The 16779-nt window shown below is 43.2% G+C and overlaps 2 protein-coding genes across 6 annotated transcripts in view; both read left to right on the forward strand.

The window, feature by feature from the left end:
- The first annotated feature begins 1233 nt into the window (after positions 1 to 1233).
- CLK4 (CDC like kinase 4) lies at positions 1234 to 12095 on the forward strand. Of its 5 annotated transcripts, none has more exons than XM_062638004.1 (14): positions 1234 to 1368; positions 3421 to 3480; positions 4135 to 4292; positions 5273 to 5498; positions 6663 to 6753; positions 7149 to 7215; positions 8483 to 8599; positions 8692 to 8858; positions 8971 to 9065; positions 10018 to 10147; positions 10473 to 10555; positions 11047 to 11126; positions 11579 to 11666; positions 11750 to 12095. In XM_062638004.1, exons 2-14 carry the CDS (start codon positions 3427 to 3429, stop codon positions 11885 to 11887), a joined length of 1494 nt encoding a protein of 497 aa, XP_062493988.1. In that variant the 5' UTR covers positions 1234 to 1368; positions 3421 to 3426; the 3' UTR covers positions 11888 to 12095. The 5 variants fall into 5 exon arrangements, with proteins under 5 accessions (XP_062493988.1, XP_062493990.1, XP_062493989.1 ...); XM_062638005.1 differs by having other exon boundaries at positions 1239 to 1381; XM_062638006.1 differs by lacking the exon at positions 3421 to 3480.
- Positions 12096 to 15119: 3024 nt separating this feature from the next.
- Positions 15120 to 16779, forward strand: part of COL23A1 (collagen type XXIII alpha 1 chain) — a 170930-nt gene continuing 169270 nt past the window's right edge. The window contains exon 1 of the mRNA XM_062637998.1: positions 15120 to 15398. Coding sequence (XP_062493982.1) covers positions 15198 to 15398 — 201 coding nt within the window. The 5' untranslated portion in view covers positions 15120 to 15197. The remainder of the gene's footprint in view (positions 15399 to 16779) is intronic.

Raw genomic sequence — 16779 nt, forward strand, 5'->3', positions numbered from 1 at the left:
TTCTAAAAACTTTGCGGGACTGACATTAAAAAGACACCGGCATTGTTAGATAAAAAGGACAATATCCCATAGATATTCTGGGTTTTGCCTCAGTTCTGCTGTACTCGAAGTAAAACTTGCTAAAATTATTCTGGGAGTCACTGAGTTTGGGAATGCTTCAATTTATCCACCAGCCTTGAGAGATTTGCAATTTTCCCCAGGGTAAAACATTGTGAGTTAATACATTCGAAGCATGTGTGTCAGTTCCACCGTCCCCTCATTTTGGGTTTGCTTTTCTTTACCAAGATCTTTAAATTTACTTTACTCTCTTTGGGCTTATAAAATTCTCTGTCTGAATGATTGCCAGAGTAATAATATTATTCCACTGTAGAGGACTGCATCAATTCCACTGTATAGTACTACATTAATTAAGACCTGTGACACCAGGAGTTTGGTTTTCTTGGATCAAGGAAGTTACTTGTCTGTGCTGGAAGCACATGGCTAAGCTTGATTCACCACAGTACATTTCTAAGGGTATGAATCAGGAGTAGCACCAGCAGCATAACCTGCAGGCAGCCAGGCCAGGCCAGGCACCGCTGTGGTGTCTCTGGGCCTGTCCCAGGACTAGAAAACATGGCTTTATTTGCACTCTGTAATGCATAGCCTCTCTTTTTAGTGCTCAGAGCAATTACTCACGGCAGTGGGGGCAGGTGCAAGTCGCTGACTTGCACAGATGATCGATCTGACACGGTTTATACCCTACACCCTGTTAGCATCACTCAGGACTGGCTCACTGGGGCCTTAACCTGTGAGCTGGTTTTAACATTGTAAGCACAAAGCAAGGCCTAACAGTGGAACCAACCTGGGCACCAACCTGCTTAAACAAAACGCCTGGTGAGTTTATGAAGAGGAATTAACTGGAGGTGTGATTTCCGGGCCGTTCAACGCACTTGGTGTTGCTCATCACCACAGGAGGGCTGCCCTGCAAGTCTGTTGTAGCCTCTGAACCCGATCCCCTACATGAATTTGGCTCCTCGCCCTACACGGCCACAGTTCATTTGGGGCTGCCTCGCAGAGGGGCGCGGCGAAACCCAAAGCCAAACCCAAAGCCCAAGCCCAGGCCCAGCCCCAGGCCCCTGCTCTGCTTCCCTCAGAGCGGCCGCCATGGCAACCGCAGGGGCGGAGCCTCCTCCCGCCCAGCCCCGCTAGGGGGCGGCCTTTGTTCGACGTCATCCCGACGTTCCCTGACGTCGGGCAGCACGTCGCAGCGCAGCCGCCAGAGAGAGGGAGACGAGGAGGAAGCAGTTTCTCGGCGGTCGGGCGCGGCCGCCATTTTGTTTGTGCGCGCAGGGCGGACACGGGGCTCGGTCCCTCGCGTTTGTGTCAGCTGTAAGTGGTGGAGGTGAATCTTCTCCCTATGGCTCTCTGCATCTAACGTTTTCCTCTCTTTTTTTTCCGTTTCCGGGCGGGGGGCTAAGCAGCGGGAAAGCGGAGGGGGCCTAGAGGGTTGGTGAGGGGAGGCTGCTTGCGTTGTCTGTGCGGCCTGGGGGCTATAAGCGTAGAGCCCTGAGTGAGGGGTTGATGGAGGAGATGCTAAGGTGGAGTAAGGTCTCCTGTGGCGGAGGGGGCCTCTGGGGAGGCGTGGAGGGGGCAGAGCTGCGTTGGGCACGGTCGGGGTGGGGGCTGTGCGGGTCAGTTATGCAGCGCGGCCTACACAGAGGCGTCTAGTGCCTGCCTAGATGGCGGCGGAGACGAGGCCTTCCCCCCCCCGGCACCAAGGGCCTCTCGAGGCCGGTAGAAGACGCCCATTACCCCAATCCACTGCCACGAAGTCCACTTCCACACCAACGGCCGTGGGTTGGGGTGCTTTATGTCTTATGTAGGGCTTGCGCGTCTGTACCCCAGACGCTTAGAGCGGCCTGGCCGGGTGGACTTTGGTCATCTCGGAGGAATAAAACCTTTGAGTTCCTCCGATTCGTACAGCCTGCCAGGTTTTCTACGAGAGGTATCTAGAAATTGCTTTGGAAGCAGATTATGGTAGGGCTTTTGTGGCCTTCCTGAGGGGCTTTACGTATGGATCTTTTCCAGAGGGTCCGCGGCTCTTAACTGAGAAGCCTCGTGGCAAAATGTGGGAGTGAAAACGGCTTGTGATATTGATTAGGACCGCATGCTATAGGAATGCATATGTCTAGGTTCGCTGCCAGTATTACATAAGGCTTCGGTGCATAAATTTACGGGGAGTGCATAATAGTCAAAAAACGTTAAGGTGGCTCCTACTTTAAAATGTGACGACTTTTTTTTTGCACAGACCAATTTAACAGTTTCGCCCTCATTTACATTTAATTGGCTCCTTTAGGGACAGAATTTGCAACTTCCATCTTTATTCCAGTAATTCTCTGTACACTTGAGTGTCGTGAGGTTAGTCTTCAACTAAACCTAGTTCTAGTTTTCTGTGTCAGATATCCATCTTTCCACCCCCAAGCTCTCTAATGCAGAACACTTTGATGATGTAATTTAGGTATTTGTCCATTTTAGGGCCTTAGTGCAGCCTGCCTTCAGCCAAATCGTGAAGGAAAAAAGGCAATCATAAGTAAAATCCTCAACTGACCTGTAACTGAGTGCATGTGGGGAGCTGAGTGCGTGTGAGGAGCTCTTCACCTCAAAAGTAGGATAACTGAAACCTGGGTATGCTGCATAATTTGAGTTATGTAGGTTGAAAACAGAGGAAAATGGCTTTGGAGCTGTGTAAGAAAAGAAGAAATTTAGGGATATAAGTGAAACAGTAATGGGTTTTAATTTTGTCTTCCTCCTTCAGGCATTTTTGTCTGGCATTTGATTTTTATTTCCTTTTATTAAATTTATGATTTGTATTTCTTCTTAATGTATCGTAAGGGAATAAATTTTTTTAAGACCTACACTGTGACTCACCTGAGGGGTGTACCAGTTGCCTGTTTTAGCAGTTTGCCACTTTGTTTGCATTATATTTCTATTTTAAAAACAGATTTATGTGAGAAACATTGGTGCAGGTGTCTCATGGTCTTTTTTTTTAACTGCCAGCCTGTCACAGGTATTACAGAAGTATAAGTAAGTTTTCTCCCTCTCTTTCAGAACAGCCTTGCCGTTAACATGTTCTGAAGGTTTCTGTTGTAATACCTTCAGTTGGTAATAGAGGAAACCAGTAGTTCTGCGTAAATTTACACAATAAGAAAAGTAATTTAGAAACAAAGGTAGCACTAAAAAATCCACAGTTACAGTGTCCAGTGACTGTGGAAACCTTTGCTTGTGTCAGTTTATTCTTCAGAATATACTGAAACAGATATGTAAGCTTATTCTTACTTTCAAAAATCTCCTGCCAAAGAGGAGTAACAAATAATGGTTGGTTTTGTTATACTCTTAATTTTAAAGCTCTGTATTTACTTACTTCTTTTTTTTTCTTTTCAGTTGTGCATGTACCTGTTTGAACAGAGAATTCCTGCATATAGCATCCAGCAACAGAAGCTGGTGGGTTTTTGTCTTTAGTGAATCAGCTGAACTGTAAAACACCCACGTACTTGTGTGTTAGCAGAGTTCAAAAATCATGGCTTAGCTCACAGTACTCAAAGTTCTGTGTTTATATAACAGTTACTGTGATTGTTGCTAGAACTTCAAAAAGTGTCTGTTTAACAGTGATCTGTAAACAGATTTCTGAGAGAATTTTTTAGACTGATTGTACATACTTCCAGGTGGTAACTTAGATACAGCATCATAGAATCCAGGTGTTGTTGGAGAGGATGTTTGAAGAGTAAGGTCTCTCTCTGGCAGAAGGTGAAGGAAATGATTGTTTAGTCACTTGAGAGTTTATTTAAAACAGGCTTTAATGACATGTTTGAAGCTATTAAATGAAGATGAGTTGGCCTTTTTAATCTTGCTTTGAGTTTCGTAACAGTGTGTCAGTGTTAGGAATACTACGTCTACTCACCAAACCAAAATCATACATGGGGGAAGCTGAGGAAAAAGACTCATTTGAGGAAATGGTTCTTTATAGATCCATCATATTTAATCCAACTACTATAGTTTATGTACTGTATAGTACAGTTGATGTACTCTACTTGCATTTACAGATACCAGTTTAATGTTTTGGTTTTTGTGTGGTTTTCTTGGTATGTTTTTTTCCAGTGGCAGATGCGGCATTCAAAACAATCCCATTGTCCCGAATGGGAGGACAGAAAGAGCTGGGATCAAAGGAAGCACAGCAGCAGCCGGAAGCGCAGGAAAAGGTCCCAGAGCAGTGGACGAGAAAGCAAGCACTACAAACCAAATCACATTTCAGAAAGGTATAAGACTCTGGATTGAGTAGCACTAATGTTTCTTACTGTGCCTAAAATAAATACATTTCCAAGATAAGAGTTTTTGAGTGCCCAGAGTTGGCAGTTCCTTAATGTTTGGTTCACTTAAGAGATATTTGGTTTTGTTACCACAGTACCTGAACCACTGAATAGATATTAAGAAAACAAGTAAATGTTCCTAGTTTGTTTAACTGTTGTCAGTTAGGTATCGATATTGAATATATCCAGTGTTAAATTTCAAGTGAAAACTGTGCCTGTTCATTTACTTAATGTGAACAAAAGGGAGATAAGGTTTGTTTAACCATTTAATACAATGGTAAGTACAAGTTTCGCTTACTAATTTGGAGGTGGTTTGCTTTTTCTCCCTTACTGCTTTCACTGGAAAGATGCGTTTTCCTGTTGTGGTTTTTTCATCGATAAGATTCCATGGAATTCTTTTAAGAACTCTTTGCCTTAGTGGCTTTCTTAAAGGTTATTTTTCTGTGCAGAATATCCTTGTTCCAGATACTCAGGGTTTTAATGTTTACTCCAGAGCACTAAGAACAGTTCTACTTTCAGTCTCCAGGTTTTATTTTTAACACTTTGAAAGCATAGAAGGAGATTACTGCTGTACAAAGAGTGTTTTATCCTATGACTTTGGAGATTGTAACCGAGTTCCTTAGTATATTTTAGAAAGTGTTGCTTCTTTTTCAGTCCAAGTTCCTTGCTTACTGTGCAAACATTCTATACTGTGGACATGATATATTGTTCATGTGGATTGCTGCTGTGTATTTGAGACTGACAATGTTGTTAGACTCCTAATAAAGTAACATCAAAAGCTTCACGATTTTTGGGGAGGGAGTCAATTAGAAAACATGCTTGGTGTAAGGACAGATGCTATTTAACTCTGTAACTCGGCTCAAGTCACTTATCTTGTTGGAACCTCAAGTTTTGAAAGTGGAGAACATTCACTTAAAATATATTTTCAGTCATTATTTGGACGATAGAGCCATAAATGAAAGAGACCATCATGACCGGAGATATGTTGAGGAATACAGAAATGACTTCTGTGAAGTGTATGACCACAGGCATTATCACAGAGACTATGAAAAGAGTCACCATCATCACTATAGCAAATCCTCTGGTCGGAGCAGGAAAAGTAGTCATAAAAGGAAGCATAAGAGACATCATTGCTCCAGTCACCAATCGCATTCGGTATGAGTAATTTTTAACTTTATTATTAATGAATTAGCGGTAATAGACTTCTTAAGTGAGTGCTAGAACTACAGTTCTGATCACAGTGTTTTAAGGATTATTATTTAAAAGGAATGTGTAGTTGAGTCCATTTGTGAGCACATGAGTATGTCCTTAGTTGAGTTTTGAATCAGTGTTGGGTTGGGGGGTGGGATTATCATCAGTACTAGTTATACATTGGGATTAATCTGAAAAATGGTGTTTCAAAGTTGAAGACAGGTAACTGTCCTATTTCAAAGTACAATTGTCAACTTTCGAGTTTTAGAGCATAGTAAACTATGTTATTTCTGGTAGAGTGAGGTGCCATCCATCCTATTACTAAAAGTAATTGAAGTGACATGCCTTTTTAATGTTAGCTTAATTGGAAGTATGAAAGGTGCATGTCTGGTAAATTGGTAAGAACAATTCTATGCCTGATTCCAGCTAACTTTGATAAGCCATGTTCCTGGCCAATGGCCGCTAATGTCTTTCTGAAGATGGGATAAGTTTGCTGCTTGCCTTCTTTCAAGGCATGCTCTCTGAATTTCTTGTTATTGACGTGTTGCCCAGGGATACATCTTCAGCTCCAGGTGGTTTCTGTCCCATTTCTGCAATACAAACAGCAAATTGTGTTGGATTATGCAATGCAAATTAAGGATTTCAGAGTAATTTTTCTTCTCTCTAAACATGAGGGAAGTAAAATTACTTGGTAGTTTTTTATATTTAGATTACATGAAGTGTATGTTCTAATAATAGAAACATTTCACCTGACTGTAAGTTTAGATATGTAAATAAATGCTGTTTTTTGCTGTTTGCTAGCAGAGTATTAGTAATAGCGATGTTGCACTCTTAATCTGTCTTCAATTAAGCCACTGTTTGAAAAACAAAATTGTGTTGTTTTTTTCTGTTGCTTTTATCGCTTTAAGTATTTATCTGAAAATCTGTTCCTTGCCATGTTTTTCTTCTGTAACATAAACTGTGCCCTGTGAATTTCTGGGGACTGAATTTGAAATTGCTCCTGCCAACTGTTCGTGGCCTGGTGTGTAACTGAATGCCTGAATATCTCCCCGCTGAATGAATTGCGTATTCTGACCTGAATTCACTCTGATATATTGATTGGCTGGACGATCTTGGTGCCGTTTCCAGAAGAGTCACCGAAGGAAAAGATCCAGGAGTGTAGAGGATGATGAGGAGGGTCACCTGATCTGTGAAAGTGGAGACGTTCTAAGAGCAAGATGTATAGAACATTTTTCAACACTTCTAAAAAACTTTTCAGCAAAAAATCTGTATAGTATAGTATGTCAGAGGAGGGGGGCTAAAAAAATCTTCATTGCTCTTTTGTTCTGTTTTTTTTGTGCTTTTTTGTTTTTTTGCATATCTTCTTTTCTATAGAATTTAAATACTGTGTTCAAAAAGTTCCAATTAGTAAATGAATCTTGAGATTAGAACAAGAGATAGGTATTTTTTTTTGCTAACTGTTTTCATGACACCTGTTCCACTAAGATAATGCATTCAGATGCTGAGATTTAAAGTAATTATGTTTTTGTAATGGCACATTTTTAAATCTACATTAATAATATTCATTGTTGTTGAAGTAATTTTATAATTCTAACTTGTGTTTGTTCTTTGTAGATGAAATTGTTGCGACTTTAGGAGAAGGAGCTTTTGGAAAAGTAGTGGAGTGTATAGATCATGATATGTAAGTGTTTGTTATCTCTGTAAGGGGATCTCATAACAAAAGATGCTTCTTAGCTCAGAAATTAAGGCTCAGAGATGTTTCTTTGAAGGGAAGTTGCAATTCAAATGAAGTGTTGCAGTATATTTAAGAAGAAAATTATTCTGTTTCTGAGAGCCACCTTGTAAGCTTTTTTAAGTTTCTTCAGTCATCTCTTCCAATACTATAAATGTTTTTTGTTTCTTCTATTGCTCTTTGTAAGGCTTTTAACAATACTTCCCCCCAAACTGTGTAACCATGTGATGCAAACTGCTAATTACTAAGATGTCATCTCTTCTTTTTGAAGAGGGAGAACTATGTTTTGCTTTATCATGTTTTTCTGTTAGTTCTACAAGTGCAGTTGCCATAACTAGAGAATGTGAGGGTATATAAAGAGTTTAGAATTGATTTGGGAGACTGACCTTTAGAAGATCTTGCAGTGAGATGCTGCGAAAGTATTTTTGGTTCTTAGTGACAGCAGTTTCTTGAAAGTAGTTGCTTGGAATTGGTTGAGCTGTAAATTTCTTTCCTCAGTCCCTGTCGTCAGAATTATCCTTTGAATTTTTTCTGAATGCACAGTACTGCAGTATCCAGTCATTTGTTGATGGAGTGGTTATTTCCATGGCATGTGTGGTGGAGGAGAAGAAAATGACTTTATTTCCACTTCTGTATGTGCTAGAAGTATTAAATACTCATTGGTTTAGCCATGTGTTACATATCTGCAGTTCTGTGACATGGTTCTAGTGTTCTTTTCCCCTCTGCCTTTGGTTGGTTGGTCTGTCAGTTCACAAGTTAACTGTTCAGGAGCTTGGGATCCTGTTGTAAGGACAGACAGTGCTCTCAAGTCATTAGAATCTAAATAGCTCTACAGAGATATTTAAAGATTGAGAGTGAATTGAATAGAATTAACTATGTATATCTGTGTTCCATTTACGTAATAGCCTTATTGTTTGCATGTTACACTGAGTGCAGGTTAGTTTTCACTGGTACGAAATACTCAGAATCTCAACTTCAGAATTGATTCAGGTCCCCTGGTTCAATAGGAGCACTGGAAAAGAGCCAGAACAAGTTGTGCCAGTTGCAGGAAAAAAATCTCACATTTTTTCAGAACTTACCTTGAATGAGAACTTTGATACATTCATAAGTAATCTTGTAGCTGGATTCCTCACGTTTATTCTACCTTAGATATGAGGACTACGTAGTTAATGTGGTACTTACTAATTTACTTGTGATGCTTTCCTTTCTTTTGAAGGAGAGGAATGCACGTAGCAGTTAAAATTGTGAAAAATGTCGGTAGATACCGAGAGGCAGCCCGTTCAGAAATACAGGTGTTGGAACACTTGAACACCATGGATCCAAGCAGCACTTTGTAAGTATGAAATTAGAATACTTAGCATACTAAGGATTTGTAGAAGATAATTACTTCATAAATTGAGCTTTCTTTTTATTCTTCTTTTTAAGCCGCTGCGTCCAAATGTTGGAATGGTTTGATCACCATGGCCATGTTTGTATTGTGTTTGAGCTACTGGGACTTAGTACTTATGACTTTATTAAGGAAAACAGCTTTCTGCCATTTCACATTAATGACATCAGAAATATGGCTTATCAGATTTGCCAGTCTATTAACTGTAAGTAAAACTCAAAACTCTTATCAAATATATTTGGGGTTTTGTTTGTTTGTTTGTTTTCCTTTAGGAAATGATGTATTAATTTTGGAATACTGTTCTTTTTTCCTTGTAGTTTTACACCATAATAAACTAACTCATACAGATTTAAAACCTGAGAACATCTTGTTTGTGGAGTCTGATTACATAGTGAAGTACAATGCCAAAATGGTAAGTTTGTTCTTTGTTTCCCCCAACTTGAATTGGGCTACTTCTGTCTTCATCTGAACTTCTCTAAAATATATGTGTAGAAACGTTAAGTGATAGAGTTTGTTTTCCTACTGTTTGGGGGGTTTTGTGCTCTTTGAGATATGCTGTCTGGTCACTATAGTTAAGTTCTTGGCTGTTTAATGAAGGTCTGGCGTTCATAGGGAGCATTGTGTTAATGGCTTTGAATTTAGCCAGGTTTATTTCCTTCATATTTCTTAAGCCATTTGATGTCAGATCTTCCTTTCTATGTGATTACCCTGGAGGCTGAAGTTCCTATCAGTTTTGCAGTCCTTGACTTAACAGCTGAGATGAATTTTCTGTTTGTCATCAACATGTGATACTGTTGGGTAGCATTACAGTTGGCACAGGCCCCAAATAGGACTGCTCTGACCAGTGTCTTGTAAGTCTAAGAAAACACGAAGACACAGCATTAGGGTGAGAACTTGTCTGCACAAATCGTTTTGAGCACTGGCAGGAATTAAAGTTCATCTTGCTCTTGTTTTGAAATATAAAAACTCAGAGACAAAAAAGCAGCGTGGACTTCATTGCCTCTAGTCTATGCATAAGGCTTGATTTTATTTTCTTATTTTAGAGCTAAAGTTACATAAATGAGGGTATGCACCAGTGGACAGAAAAAGGCAGGACAGAGAGAACAGCTAACTGAAGTTAACTTGAAGGTTAACAACAGAGGAAAGGAGTTACTTGGGGAAAGGTTTTTACTCGCCTGTTTGAAGTATTCAAATTACATCACTTTGTTACCAGCTCCTCCTCCTCCTTGCAGCTTGAGCTGAATAGGAACTGATGTATTTTGAAGGAGTGTTTTACTACATAGGTTTAATTTTTAGCATTTAACGTTAACAGCTTTTGGCTAAGCATGCTTTTAAATACTAACAGCATTTTGATTTTCTTGCAGAAGCGAGATGAACGCACTTTGAAAAACACAGACATCAAAGTCGTTGATTTTGGAAGTGCAACTTTTGATGATGAACATCACAGTACCTTAGTGTCTACAAGACATTACAGAGCTCCGGAGGTTATTTTAGGTCAGTAGAGATTTTTTAATCTTCTCACAGTTACAGTTTCTTCAGCTGTGTTTACTCTGTGAACTGGAGTAGTTGCTCATGGTTCTGGTAATTCAGTCATCTCTCATGGATGGTGGTGTTGGAATTCTTGAGAGTAGACAGTAAAAACTCAAAACAGAAGTCCAGACATGTTCCTTTACCCACTTTCTCCCACCAAGGTTTGGGGAGAGGTATGGAGGGGGGAAATAGGCATCAGTAAATGCATGGAAACAGGGCATATGCTTTGTGGATTACAGGTTTTGAGAATATATTAAACAGTAAAACATAAACTTTACCTCTTTTGCAGCACTGGGATGGTCACAGCCTTGTGATGTTTGGAGTATTGGTTGCATTCTAATTGAGTATTACCTGGGATTTACAGTGTTCCAGGTATGTGAATAGAGTTAAACTGAATGTTTTTGTTCGACTGCTGATTTTGATTGTTTAATGACATGTACTTAACTGTTACTGTAAAAGGCATAACCTTACAGGCTTTTTAAGGATTATATAGATAAGTTTGTAAAGACAGCAGGCATATATGAAGAGGTGATGTCTGGAATATATCCTTCAGACTATTTAAGGTGCTCTGTTCTGGCTTTCTGGATGACAAAGTCTGCATAGAGTCTGAAGATAATGCTGGAATTAAGAGTAAAGAAAACTTACTCATACAAAACTTGGTTTATGAACTCTGTTGTTCAGGGGACATCTTAGCTGTAGAACGTGCTGTATAAGAAGCTGCATTGCATAATCTATTTGTAATAATTTAAGGCATTAATGTGTAAAGATACTGTAACAGTATTCTGGCAAACAACTTGCTTTTAGATGACGTGTTCCCTGAGAGTAGAAACGTGTTAAGTGCATTTATTGCTTTTTCCACACAGACACATGATAGTAAAGAACACTTGGCTATGATGGAAAGAATACTAGGGCCTCTGCCAGCTCACATGATCAAGAAATCCAGGTAAGTTATTACAGAAGAAGTAGGTTTCCTAATACTTTATTATTCAAAGAGAAATCTTAAAAGTTCTCATTGTTAGCTATGTGATTCTAAAGATCAACAAAGAGACTTCCAGGCTTCTTTTTACCTCTTAGTCTGTTGCAAGAAATTGGTCAGATTTAGGTGAATTAAATAGTTGACAGTAGTCCTCTCTTCTGGTTTTAGTCTTAAGTGCTGCTCTTTAAAGACATTTGGGAATGTTCAGTAGAACACCTGAAAACATCCATCTCTTGTTTTCTAAATAATCTGACAATGGTAACAAAAACAACAGCTCTGAATAAATAAAGAAATGTTAGGTACCAAATGCAAAGGGGTGTGCAGGAAAACTTCCATGGTGTTTCAGAACTTCTGAGAAAAGCATCTGCCTTCACTTGGTGCACTCACGTTATCTTAACATTACTTCCCTTGTTCTGCAGGAAGCATTATTTCCACCATGACCAGTTGGACTGGGATGAACACAGCTCTGCAGGACGCTACGTTAGGAGACGCTGTAAGCCTTTAAAGGTAGGAGACAAGACTTTTGTTACTTTGTTAGATTCATGGTTGTGAAAGATCTCTTTAAAATACTTCCTTTTATTTTCTTTCAGGAATTCATGCATTGCCAAGACACAGATCATCAAAGACTCTTCGACCTTGTTCGCAGGATGCTGGAATACGATCCAGCCAAACGAATTACTCTTGATGAAGCTTTGCAGCATCCTTTTTTTGAACCATTAAATAAGTAAATTCAAAGATCTTTTATGCTTCTTCAAGGAGATTTCCTAGACTGTGTCAGTCAACAGAGGTTGCATGAAACTTTTGTAAGCGTTAAATTATTTTGTACAGTTAAGTCTGTAAATAATGCCATATGTTTTGTATGACTGTTATGTTTACCTTGTTGAGCAGTTGTAGTCTTATGGGTAAGTGAAAAATAAAAGTAATTTTCCTTTTTAATTTTCTCTCTGAAGCTGTAACCCCTCTCCCTCTGTGGATGGGGTTTGTTAAACATCTGACTTCAGGTGAGGAGTCTGTGCTAGTTCTGAAACATTCAGTAATTTAAACAGTCTTCCATGTAATCACAGAGAAAAGATTTGAAGGGCTGAGGCTATCTAATCATGCTGTATAGTATGTTGTGATAGCATTCTGAAATACCGGTTGTGTGTATTCTCAGTAGGGATCTCTTCTGTGGGTCACCTGTCAAAGAGCGTGTGTTGCTCTGGCTAATTTGTCTCTGGAAGCTTGTTGATGCTTTCAGTGTTGTTTATAGGCAGGTTTTTTTTGTCAAGGCCTGAAAAGTAACATTTCGTATTTTCAGTATTGTTTTAATTCATTAAAGATGAGCAATTTAATGAAGAGTTTTAGAGGAGTTGTACTGCCCCTGGAGAAAAATGCAGAGAAATAACTGTGTGCTACAGATTGTCACATATCTGGGCTTTCCTCCTGCAGTAGTAACAAGATCATTCCAAAGTCTTCAAATACCTATCTCTGTGATGCTTGATTTCTTATTACCGATAAATTGAGTAATCTTGGCAATGGAGAGACACTGTCATTGGACTGGAAATGGGAAGGAGGGGGACAGGTTCAGCTGTGACTCCTGAACTCAGGTGTCGAGAGGAGAAGAGTACTGCTTTCTAAGCCCAGTTGACGCACTTTGGTAGTTTTTGCTTTTCAGTGTTCAAATTGATGCTTTCCTAGTCTTGTTCAGCACTTGTAATCCATTCAACATGTAGGGTTGGCTTGCTGGGCAGGAGGGAAGCTTCTAGGGTTCATTCAGGCTGGCTGTAGGTGCAGTAAGTTTTGGCAATTTATTTTCAGTCCTGACTTCACTGTGTAAGTCTTTCTTAAGGGAGGAAACACTAAATTGTTTCAGCTCCGCAGGAGTCTTGGCTTCAGGTTTTGTGCTTGCTAAGTCTTGATGTGGGGTAAGATTTTAAGCTGATGTCCTTGTTTCACTGATGTGGAGGCGGCTTAATTTGCAAGAGGCTCCAGACATACATATTGGGGGTTGTGTAGAGCTGGGGCAAGCTTTGAAAGCTTATCTTCCGTAGGCGCTGCCCCCTCCTGTGCTTGATTATCTCATAATAGATGATGTTCACATCATTGTTTCTACTCTGCATGACAGAAACCGTAATGGTTGGTACTATCCAGCTCAGTGAGGAGATTGAGGACAGGAGTGAATTCTTTCCCTTGCTTCTGCCCTTATTATTTCCCATCCCACACCTTCAGAGGTAAAGCAAAGGCTTGGCTGAGCCTATCAGTTAAGCAACACAAATCAAAGGCAGATGGGGGGGGGGGGGGAGTTTATAAGCTGCTGTAACTATTAAACTGTAACTATAAAACAGTTTGTCAAAATTAGTAAGGGTAGGACTGCGTACTCGTGCTTCAAGAGTACTTGTAGCCTTGGGTAGTGTAGGTATTAAAATGCATTGCACTTGCTAAAGGAGATATGTGCTACGACAATCACACATTATAGAAACCTGTTTAAATTCTTTCCTTCTCTTAGAAGGAATCTTAACCCCTGCGCCTCCCATTGTCTTAACATGTAAGTATAATGGGGGTAGTTTGTAATCTTTCATGTTTGCATGAAGCTAGTTCTAACTCCTTATAGCTGCTGGTAAATAATTACAGGATCCTTTTGCGTCTTTCTCTACACTTCAAACTTTTAGCTGTTGTACATTGCAAACATGGTCTGTAAATCCATGGACAGTTCAGCCACACCAACACCACCCACCTCCATCACGTATCAGGTACACATTTCACTAAACACAGGCGACAGGACAAAATAAAGCTGTTGTGAGTGAGCAGGCCAGGCTTTACTCCACAGAACCTCCCCGAACCGCTGCTGCTGTGTGCGTGCAATCAAACTCACAGGGCTTGTAAGTGCAGTCTCAGCAGGCTCATGGCAGGGGGTGGGGGAGAGGTAAGGAGGAGGCTGCTTTTGAAAACCTGGGGTTTTCTTTGATCCTTGGGCCCATGGAGAGCAGGAAATGGTTGTTACTGAAGGGTACAGATATGCCTGGCTCACTGGTTTGGTAATAGTGGCTGTCAAAAAGCAGCTTGCAATGCGCACCCTGGCAGTCCAGGTACAAGGGTATGTTTTGTTAATGCACTTAACTAGACCATGCGCTAGTACCATTTTCTAACTGGCCTAGGCTTCGCTCATCTATTCTCAAAGAATTACTCCTAGAAGAAGAGCAGGGTGTTGGGCTAGGAGGCAAAGACTGGGTTTGTATACCATGTGCTTAGAGTCTAGACAGGCATTAAGTTATCCGGGGGTGTTTTATAGGCAAGTTCAGAGCTGACGTGATGAGATCTGTAGCAGTGAGAAAAAGGCTGTGGTGGTTGGCTAAGTCTGGGGTGCTTCATGCTCGTATGTGAGCATCGTTTCTCTTGTTCAGAGGCACCCTAAGGGAGATGTGGCTCTTGGATCTGCTAACCCTGGTGAAGACCTGCTGGGATTGGCCATGAAGTCCCTTCCCCGGGCCGGGTCAGGGCTGGGCTCAGGCAGCACAAAGCTCCCCTTCGCTTGACGCCTCTTGCGGGTCGCGCTCGTGGGGAGCGAGGGTCCCGTCCGGTGAGCGGCTCTGCCCGGGGGTATCCGCTGCGGCCCCGCTGGAGGGCGCCCGCTCCGCGGCCGCTTGCGCGGCTGCCTCCTGGCTCTGCGGCTGGAGCCGAGCCCCTCGGTCCCGGGGCCGCCCGCAGGGCACCGCCGGGACCCCCGGGGAAGGGAGGGCGGGGAGCAAGGGGGAAGGAGCGGTCCCCGCCGGGGGGGGGGCGGGCAGAGGGGTGGGATCTGCTCCGCGCAATCCCCGATGGAGGGCGGCGGGCAGCGCTCGGAGCATCCCCCCTTCCCCAGCGCGGGGGGGAGGCGGCGGGGGAGCCGCCACCCCCCGCTTCCTCCGTTTAAGACCCGGGGCTGGCGGGGCTGGCGGAGGAGAGCGGTGTCTCCGCAGCTGCCGGCCCCACTTCCGCGGCGCGCAGCGCGCAGGGCGGGCGCTGGATGCGCCGGCGGGGGCAGGCGGGCGGCAGCCGAGCGGGACCCCGCGCAGCGGCGCGATGAGCGCGGGCAGCGGAGCCGCGGCGGGCACCGCCACCTCCGCCCTCTGCCTGCTCCTCTCGCTCACCGCCGTGGCCGTGTGCCTGCTGCTGGGCGCCAAGACGGCGGAGCTGCAGGGCCGGCTGGCAGCCCTGGAGGAGCGCGGACCCGGGCCGCTGCTGGACGCGCTGCAGCCCCGCGTGGAGCAGCTCTTCCGAGAGGTGAGTCCCGCCGCACAGGACCGGGGACGGGCGCTTGGGCAGGGAGCTGCGGGGAACCCCCCGCTCGCCCTGTGGGTCCCGGCGGCTGTTTCCCCTGGGGAAAACTTGCTCCTTTCAGCCAAACTTCGCCCGTTACGGACGAGGCGTTGCAGAGCCCTTAGGATTTAAGAGCGAAAATGGCCCAGATGGAAAGGCTGCGATTTATGTTCGAGGACACGCGACTTTGTCCCTCGTTCTATTCACTGGCAAAGATAACGCGAGTACCTAAATGCTATTTACCTTCTAATGCGATGGACTATGATTTCCTAGACAGAAATTTTGCAAACACGATCCCTGTTATCTGGACAGCCTCTCGCAGAGTATCGTGTGGTCCAGCAGTGCTGAACTGCGTTTTGGCAGGTAGAGAAGATGAGCAACTAGTTAATTCACTTTCAGCCCCAGGGTTTTCAGAGATTATCCAATAAAGATTTCTGTGCTGGAAGATTTCTCCCATCTGGAGAACGATTATCCACACTGGTGCCCTTCTCCATAACTAAACCGTATCTTTGGGAGGAGTTACACTTGATCCCAGGCTTGTATTTTTCCCCAGACTCTGGTGTTTAGGTTTGGGGCTTTCCACAGACAAGGAGTGTGGGGAGGGCTCCCATAGGAAATGCTGGAAGATCCCGCAGTTGTTTTGCTGGACTTGGGTAAACAGTAGTTCATAAAGCGCAGCACGGCTACGGGGCTGCCGCGGGACGCTCCGCTGCGATCGCTCCTGACATCTGGGGAAGGTTTTACACCGGGATTAGTTAACGGCCTGACTGGGGTGCAGAACACGGAGCTGCATTACAGCCAGGGAGCCCCCACCGAGCAGAAATGTGTTTGTCAGCAGCGCCTTCCAGCTGTGAGCACCTCTGGGGCTGCGCGGGGGATGGATGGAGGCAGCGCGGGTGGGACAAGCCCTCCTCCTGCCTGTTGCTGTCGGAGTGACGGTGGGAGCATTCACTCACCTGGAAGCCCGGTTCCATTGCTATGCCTGGGTAAAAGGGGAATGTTAGGAAGTGTTTTTGTGACCCCCCCTGAATACCAGACTAGGGGGGAGACCGCCGGGTGTGATCACAGAGCCCAGTTAACGTCTTCTCTCCGGGCAGGAATTAGCCTGCCAGTCGTGGCAGTTGTTCTGTTCCAATTACTCCAATAAATGTGCTCAGCAATGGGAATGGTTTCTGTGGCACTGCCTCAGATCATGTGCAACCTCTTGCTGAGATTTAGTTAAGTGTAGAAAGCTTGTTTTGTACTGGGAATGCTCAGATGGAGATTATACAGGGGAAAACAGAGCAAAACCGCATAATTGGGCTTCTAATGCAAGAGGGAGCTTGTTGAAACGCTTTGTATGACC

The sequence above is a fragment of the Pezoporus occidentalis genome, unplaced genomic scaffold (genome assembly GCF_034315485.1).
Source record: "Pezoporus occidentalis ecotype Australia unplaced genomic scaffold, CSIRO_AGI_Poc_V1 ctg55, whole genome shotgun sequence".
Taxonomy (NCBI): domain Eukaryota; kingdom Metazoa; phylum Chordata; class Aves; order Psittaciformes; family Psittacidae; genus Pezoporus; species Pezoporus occidentalis.